We start from the raw sequence: 8,679 nt of genomic DNA on the forward strand, positions 1-8,679 counted from the left end.
CCTGCATCCATTAGATTTAAACCTGGCGAAGGCTGTGGCAAAAGTTCAAGCTTTGGGCAGGAATTTAAATAAAGAGACTGTAGATTCATAAGATTAGAAATGCAGCCATTAGGTAGATTCACAAACTGGTTTCCACTCGAATCTAATTTCCGCAATGATGATAAGCCACTGAGGTCATTAGGAATGATTCCATCAACAATATTGCAGTAGCTCAAATCTAATTCTGTCAGTGATTCAATATTGAAGATGGAAACGGGCAATGTTAAGCCCTTAGGAAATGAATGCCTCTTAAACATTTGGTTCCACGGAAGTGACAAGATGCTTGAGTTGAAAGTTGGCTCTTTGCATCCATGAAATACCAGTATCTTTAATTTTTTCAAATGACAAATAGAACGAGGTAATTCTTCGATAGCTGTTCCACTCATATCAAGCTTTTCCAAGGCTTCATTTTCATTAAGGTTTTCTGGTAATTCAGAAAACTTTGAGCGTCCTAAGATATCAAGAACTTTCAGACACTTCAATTTTGGAATGTCATGGGGAAGGCCAACAAGATTTTGGCAATCCGTTAAATCCAAAGTTTCGAGACTAGTTAGGGATCCAAGTGACTCCGGAAGTTTGGCTCTACTTGTCTCTTTGACATCAAGTGTTGTGAGATTTTCCATGTTTTCTCCAAATTCCGGAAGATTTCTTACTTTAATGCATCCACAAAGAACAAATTTTTCCAAGGAATTCATTTCCAATTTTTTTGGAAGGACTTTAAGATTCAAGCAACCTTTCAAATTTATTTCAACAAGATAATGAAGCTGCCCAAGCAAAGAATGAATTTCAACAAGTGATGTGCAGCCTTCAAGAACTAATCTTTTTAAATTTTGAAATCCAACAAAATCTGGAGTTTGAAGGAGCTCTATGGAGTGGCTTAAGTCCAGAATCTTCAGTTTCTTCATAGACTAGACAAATAAAAGATATTGGAGAAATCAGTCACCAAAAACTTTAGCTTCATCATTGAGAATACATATAAAGTATCTAACCTGTCTATTATCATTAGAAAGATGCTTTATTTTGCTATAGTGCATTTTTGAGATATACGAGTTGATCCATTTGCTCATAAGAACGAAGAGCTTCAATAGGATATCCATACCAATGAAGAGCTTCAATGTCCCTGGAAGACCTTTGAGGTGTTGGGAAAGGTCAAGATTGCATGATATGATAAGTAATCTAAGCCAACACATTTTTAAAAAAGCTTCAAGATTCCAAAATACTTCATCTTTCTCGAAGCTATGGTGCAAAACCACACCTTCTGTTGCGTTGGTTCCCTAATTACAAACATTATAGACACCAAGATCTCATAAGAAAATGTGCGCAAATAAGAAATATAAAACTGGCATTCACAGAAAAACAAGATTAGTATTCGTAGAAAATTAATTTCTTAGCATGTCTCTTTCTAGTAGTCGGTCAATGTCAAAAGGAATCCACAATCTGTTGCTTCTTCCAACATCAACAGGAAATTCTTCATTAACAATAAGCCTACCAATATCTTGAACCAGATCACGCATCTCTATATAGGTAGTATTGCCAATCTCAATTTCAGCAAGCAAAGATTTTCCCTTAAGGGTCTGCAAAGTAGTCCTTATGGGAAATCCACAACTTTCCAATATTTGAATTATTTCATCCTTGCCCCACATATTACAGAACAGGCAATATCTAAAAATATTACCTTTTCTATATAATTCAGTTCATAGTAGCTTATTCTAAGTTTCTTAAAAATGTCATCATTCGAATCTTGTCTCAACACTTGCAAAGCATAACCCCACTCTGTTAAGCTGTCTTTCCCACAAAAGAAGGAACCCAAAACACAGAGAGCCAAAGGAAGACCTCTTGGATAATGAATTGCTGATAGAGCCAACCCCTCGAATTGTTGTTCATTAGGGATGCCTCTTCCTCTAAATGCTTTTTGACAAAAGAGTTGAAAAGATTCATCATTGTCCATTGGTTGAACCTCATATATTTCATCTACTTCGTGAGATGTCAGTAACTGAACATCTCTAGTTGTTATGATTATTCTGCTCCCATCACCAAACCACACCCGTCTTCCAGCTAAATTCTCTAGTTGGCTTTTATGATTTACATCGTCAAGGATAAGCATAACCTTCCTATTGCGCAACAGGTATCCTAATGTATTCTTTCCTTCGTCCATGTCTTCAATTTGGAAGTTTTTTATCTTGAGATGTGAAAGCAGTTTGTTCTGTAACGAACTAGGCCATTTTTTCTTTCAGAAGGCTCCCTAACATTGGCAAGAAAGCAATGGAAGTCAAATTGGCGATGGAACCTCTCATAGATGGCGCTAGCAAGAGTCATCTTGCCCACACCACCCATTTCCCATATTCCTATAGACCGGACATCTTCCAGTCCTATCCCTAAGCGTTTAAGCATTTTTTCTGCTCTCCGCTCAATTCCAATTAGTGAGTCACTTCACTGACAGGTGGCAGATCAGAACGAAGTCGGTCCCGTAAATGTTCAACCACATTATCAACAAGTTCTGCTTCGCACCTACAAAAACAATTTTTCCCTCACATGATCATATTATATGATTGATTTTATTGTGTAGGGATGACAAAAAATAATACATTTTGACACATACTCTTCTAGTCTTATTTATAGGGTAGAGAGAAATTTTTTTTATATGAATATACAATTTTGCCTTTCATTTATCATGGTGTTCACTTTATTTTCATGAGGTATAATGTATATTAAATAGCAATAAAGTTAGAAAGTTGTTAAATTTTAAATGAGAGTTAATAAAGTTTAAAATTTTTCTTGATCTACATAAAATACGTTAAAAACTACTTATAAATAAGACCAAAGGAGTATGATATAAATTTCAATATCCATCACTTATGAATGGTGCAGCAGGTTATAAATTTTTTTATTACATTGATCTTAGTTGCAGATATAAAAATTTTAGTCTGGAGAAAAACTTTAGAGCCACAAATTTTAATTGCAAGGATAAAACTTTCACTAACGTGTGTAATTACAATAAATATTTTAACTGACAACAAAATTTGCAGTTTGCTGGAGATTGAGAAACCAGAACTCCTACGTAATTAAATTAAGAAAAAGTTAATTTGGAAGTCTTTATAATTTTTCTCAGTTTTGAACTAGATCCCTGATATTTTTTTTGCCCCCTTTCTATGAAGCCGATTAACTTTGTACTATTAAGTAAGTTAATCATTTTGTTAAATAAGATCAGCCACCATTAAAATTTTCTGTTAAAAGTACTGTAGGGTGTTCTGAAACAAGCACTTTCTCCGCCTCGAACATCTTTTACCTAAGCATTTAGTGGCGTAGAAAGTGCTTGTTTTGGAATGCCTTTTAACATGCTAATAGAAAATTTTAATGGTGGTTGATCTTATTTAACAGAACGACTAACTTACTTAACAATACAAAGTTAAAGGCCATTATAAAAGGGGGGAAAAAGATTAGGGATCCAATTTAAAACTGAGAAAAATTATAAGTGCCTCCAAATTAATTTTCCCTCAAATTAATAAGAAAATAATGAAGCAAAAAATAACAGAAGAAAATGAGAAAAAAATTGGAGTCCAATGCAAACGGAACGTGTCGAACAGAATACTAGTACTTAAAACTCATGGCTTCCAACAAGATTACTAGCTACATGTTAGGCTTTTGTCTTTAAAGTTTTTTATAATAAATATTTTCAATTTATAACCATGAAATGAACTTTTTCTTTTGAAAATATGGCATGAATCATTTCTTGAAAAAACAGATAGATAATAAAAAGATTTATTTGTTTGATAGTATGAAGTAATTATTAAATTTTTATCTTGGATGCAATTATGCAGTGTTCAATGAATTGATACAAATATTATATACAAGTTATTCAACAAAAAAGACAAAACTTACCCATATTGACCGGAAGCAAGACCAGCTAAATGAGCCACTTCTGTTAGAGAATCCCTCCATGTTTGCACCTTGGATTGGTCTCGCTGAAACTTGTCTTCAAGTCTGGTGAAAGCTTGACCAAAGTTTCCTCTCTGATGTCTTACATCAGATGGATCAACATAATAAAAGATGGGGAAAACTATTTGACCTAGTTTATTTCTCGAGGCAGGAATATGTTCAAGCTCATCTAAACACCATGAAGAAGAGGCATAACTTTTGGAGAGAATAACAATTGCTGAACGAGATTCATCAATTGCTTGCAGCAGTTCTTGTGAGATAATTTCTCCTCTTCTAAGTCCTGTGTCATCTTTAAAAACTCTGAGTCCACTCCTAACTAACAAACGACACAAGTATTCTGTGAAGTTTACACGAGTGTCTTCACCTCGAAAACTAAGAAAGACATCATATCTACAGGTTCTTCGAGTTAAATTGGAATTAGAAGAACTTGAGGAAGATGCTTCTTGGTCTGTTGCCATAAATGTTGGAGCCAACTTATGCAGTATAATTTGATGACTTAGTGATATCATGATCGACCTACAACAACCAAATCATATCATTAGCCCAAAAGGAAAACAAATCAAATAAGAGATGATCAGATAATACATAAAAAAGGGAAACTAATATACTGATCCGGGCTTACAGCTATAAGAGAGGTGTCTAAACTCTTTTTAGATAACAACCAGGAATCCCACTCAACTGTCCCCCTCCTCAACCAACAGTCGCTCCAAGTCAGGGCGAGCTTGAACGACGAAGTGGAACCCAGGCTCCATAAAAAGACCTTCCTTAGCCAACCAGTCAGCAGCGAGATTCGACCAACTTTTGGTGAGCTTTTCCTTCTATTTTTACTGACCTTCCCTTCACCTCTCATTTATTTTGTTACCGAGGACTTTGCTTACTTATCTAATTAATTAACCTTTATCCTTAAATAAGCAATTGTCGCTTTCCTTCCTGTAATTTTCCTTGGCACCTTCACTCATTCGTCCTTATCTTGCAAGTTGCAAATTTATTTTTTTAATTTATTGTCATGATTAGGGCTGTTCATAGGATCCGTTCTGGTGAACAAGGATGAGATGAGATTTTCGTCTCGTGTCTCGTTCCATCTCAAGACGATGAGACTAGGACAAGACGTCCTGTTTTCTTTTCTTTTTTTTTAAAAAAATTATAATTTTGGGTAATAATTTTTTTATGTTGTAATGTTTCTTTTTTATTGGGTTTCTAAAGATAAAAACATTATAAAAAATATTATATAGAAAGTTCAATTATGTCATGTAAGAACAATGTTGTAAAAAAAAAAATACTGTAAAAAAAACACTGTATAATGGCTTTACGAATTATTTTATTGAGAAAAAAGATTTTTTTAAGATAACACTATAACATAAGAGTTGAAAATCTCTACAAAAAATAATTATTATTAATAAGTGAATTGAATAATCTAATAATAATGATTAGTAAATAAATTTTTAAAAAAATATTCTGGGACGAGACAACCGTCCCGCATCCTATCTCAGTTCCCGAATTGACTGGAACCAGGACAGGACAAGTTGAACACCCTTACCCATACCAAATCACACGCATTTCCCTATCCCATGCCTCTCTTCATTACATCCATATGCGCACATATCATAAAGCAAATCGCAGGCCTTTCTAACTTTCCTACGGTCAAAAAGTGATGAACTATATTCCATTTTCATTGTCATTTCGCGAGAGAGAATATGGATTGTTTTTCCTCTAAAAGTTTTTGCGGAAAAGTTATGGATACTGAAAAGTTTTTTTTTAAAAAAATAAATCTTGCTTCAGAAATATTAAAGAAAAGTAATGTTATCCTACCCCAATAACAGCCAAACGAACATTGATTCACGTTGGACTTTATGTCACTTATGATTTCATGTATCTATGACAATCCTTTCCCTTTTAATTAATTATTATCCTGAAAGTATTAGAAAAATAAGCTTAAAGTTTAATTATAAATAATCGACTGAGCTATGGAGAGGAGATATCAAATCACTTTTTTGAATGACTCATTCTCTACGATATATTTGCAACCTATGTGATCATCTTGAAAATAAGAGAAAATCATATAAAAATTTTCTAGACTTCAAATTTGTACAAGTGATCTTCTCCGTCTTTAAAATTTACTAGTAAGCACGCTATATTTTCAAGCCTATGCAGATAAAATTAAGACATCATTTTTATATCTCCTTAAACTTTATTTTTTTATTTACATATAATATCCTAAAACTAAAGGTTTGTTTGGTTGGAGGGGAGGGGAGGGGAGGGGAGGGAAAATGAGCTCCTCCCCTCATTGGTTAAAAATTTTGGAGGGGAGGGAAGCCAAAATGTCCCCTCCCCTCCCCCATTTTAACTTCCCCTCAAATTGAAGGTTTTTGGAGGGGACCTAAAATTTTAGACCATCATGCCCTTATGGTTTTTTTAATATTCCATTACTACCCATAAAATATATTATTATAATATTTATTTTAAATAAAAAATATATTATCCTAAGTAAAAAATAAAAAATAATATTATTATAAAATTAATTTTTTTATAAATATATTATTTATTAAATATATTTTAAAGCTGAAAAAAAGGATAGCTTAAAGAGAATAAAATTTCATTTTTCTTAGAGCATATAAAATTTGTTAATTTAATTATTTCAAATATATTATTATATTAATTAGAATAAAAAATTACTGTACCAGTTTTTTAATGCACATATTAACATGATAAGACTGAATTTTCATTAAGTTATATAATTTAAATTAAGATGTAAATTAATTTATATAATATATCAATAAAAAATATAAACTAATATGTAAGGGTAAAATAGTAAATTGTTTATTACTATCCCTCCCCTCCCTTTTATGAACCAAACAAGATATCATTAAATATCCTTTCCTCCCTTCCTTCTCAATCAAACCAAACAAGGTGAAGATAAAACCTCCCCTCCCCTTCCCTACCTCACCTCCCCTCTCCTCCTATCCTCCCCTCAAACCAAACAGACCCTAAAACTTACATGCATAGAACTCTTTAATTAAACATGAAGTCTTCTATAAATAAATAATTAAAAAATAATAGTATGAAAGTTTTGTGCATAAATGTAAAAGTTGAGAGAGGTTTATTGTAAACTTTTAAAAATTAAGGAGGCTTTTCATTAAAAAAAAGTTAGAAAAATTATTTACACCTGACATGATTTAGTAGGTTTGTATATTTTAATGTGAAAGAATGAGAAGATGACACCGAAAGACCTTGGTCAATTCGTAATCCAAAATAATGAGTATTTTTGGATTGTCGAAAGATTACAGGCCTCTCAATCTCACCTCATCATTGATTGGAACATTGACAAACAATTAACATTGTTATAATTTGAAGGAGACTGAAATTTATTTATCTAGCTGGAAAATTCAGTGAAATTTCTTTTCCAAAAGTTGAGTTAAATTAAGGTATCTTTAGCTATTGTTATTTTCTCCCTACAAGATCTCAAATCTTTGATAAAAGCACGCTTATCATAGACGAAATAATTAGAATTTAATTCTAAAAAGTCATGCAATGTTACGTTTTAATATGATTGACTTGTTGATCTTCATGTTGAAAGAGGGGGGAAAACTATGAAACTGATATACTCTCTTGATTTTGCTTGGTTTCTTTAGATGATTTTTATTTGTTTATTTTCTTTTGTGAGGTAGAGTATTATTTACAGTTTTCTTTCTTGTCAAAAAAGGGTCGATTCGGGCCACCTCCATCGTGAAAGTTCTCCCTCCTTTCGCAATTTTACAGGTTTTGCCAAAAAGTCTGAATTCATTTATCTTTTAATCCTGGTTTATTTTCCTATTAACTTGCAGGGTCATTTCAAAGACGATATACATGCGTCTTTTCCCACTTTTTTTTATAGATCACGCGTTTTAGCTTAAGAACTGTCATTAATTTCACAAATCATCCACCATACGAATAAAACCAACCAAATTTTTAGGGGTGGTTACGTTGCAAAGTTGAAGGGTGTGTTTGAAATAATAATGAGAAAAGTCACTTTTATTTCATTTTTTTTTTTTCGATACAAGGGAAAGCTATAGATAAAAACCAAATAAAACAAAACAAAACAAGACCCTAGCAAAGGTCAGTCAGGCCATCTGCTATTTCATTTAACTTTTGCAAATACAAGTTAAGATAAAAATCAGTTAGTGTGATATTATTTATGTTTGGATCAGTTTGACAAATTGAAAATTGTTTGGATAACTAAAAAAAAAAGTAAGTTTAAATTTAAAATGACTAAAAAGATACAAACTTTATTATACATATAAATAATTTATATAATTTGATAAATTTATGAGAAATATTAAAATTAAAAGTATAAAAATAAAAATAGTTTTATAAGAAAAAAAATTATAAATACTAGAAAAACAGTCAATTAGATATATTTAATGTAACTTAAAGTATTTAGTAGTACACCCATCATTCTAAAATATTTTTTTAAGCTACATCTAGCATTGTAAATTATATTTTAGTACATCCAATTCTCTAAAGTAATTTTTTAGATACATTTAATATCCTAAATTATTTTAGTGCATCTAACATCTTAAATTGCTAAAAGTAAAATTACACTAAAAAAATATTTTAGAGTGTTAGATGTTTCTAAAAAGATATTTTAGAATATTAGATATAGTACTAAATATTTTAAGATATTAAATATACTTTAAAAAATATTTTAAAATAAATCTTAACTTCTTA

At 31.6% G+C, this 8,679-nt stretch overlaps 2 protein-coding genes across 2 annotated transcripts; both read right to left on the reverse strand.

Moving 5' to 3' along the window:
- Positions 1 to 1,418: 1,418 nt before the first annotated feature.
- Positions 1,419 to 2,194, reverse strand: LOC114762681 (TMV resistance protein N-like). The gene is made up of 2 exons (XM_028952225.1): positions 1,715 to 2,194; positions 1,419 to 1,613 (listed from the first exon to the last, which is right to left on the reverse strand). Exons 1-2 carry the CDS (start codon positions 2,192 to 2,194, stop codon positions 1,419 to 1,421), a joined length of 675 nt encoding a protein of 224 aa, XP_028808058.1.
- A 262-nt stretch (positions 2,195 to 2,456) lies between these two features.
- On the reverse strand, positions 2,457 to 4,433 carry LOC114762690 (toll/interleukin-1 receptor-like protein). Its single transcript, XM_028952236.1, has 2 exons — positions 3,919 to 4,433; positions 2,457 to 2,547 (listed from the first exon to the last, which is right to left on the reverse strand). The coding sequence occupies exons 1-2, from the start codon at positions 4,431 to 4,433 to the stop codon at positions 2,457 to 2,459; spliced, it is 606 nt and encodes a 201-aa protein (XP_028808069.1).
- Positions 4,434 to 8,679: the final 4,246 nt, after the last annotated feature.

The sequence above is a fragment of the Neltuma alba genome, unplaced genomic scaffold, assembly GCF_004799145.2.
Source record: "Neltuma alba isolate B1F8T4 unplaced genomic scaffold, ASM479914v2 tig00001748_pilon, whole genome shotgun sequence".
Classification (NCBI taxonomy): Eukaryota; Viridiplantae; Streptophyta; class Magnoliopsida; order Fabales; family Fabaceae; genus Neltuma; species Neltuma alba.

Excerpts from the sequence above, each read along its gene's own strand:
- LOC114762681 (XM_028952225.1), bottom strand. The coding sequence starts at position 2,194 with ATGGACGAAGGAAAGAATACATTAGGATACCTGTTGCGCAATAGGAAG. Across the intron at positions 1,614-1,714 it reads AACTGAATTATATAGAAAAG|ACCCTTAAGGGAAAATCTTT; the intron begins GTAATATTTTTA and ends ACTACTTTGCAG.
- LOC114762690 (XM_028952236.1), bottom strand. The coding sequence starts at position 4,433 with ATGGCAACAGACCAAGAAGCATCTTCCTCAAGTTCTTCTAATTCCAAT. Across the intron at positions 2,548-3,918 it reads CTTGCTTCCGGTCAATATGG|GTGCGAAGCAGAACTTGTTG; the intron begins GTAAGTTTTGTC and ends TTGTTTTTGTAG.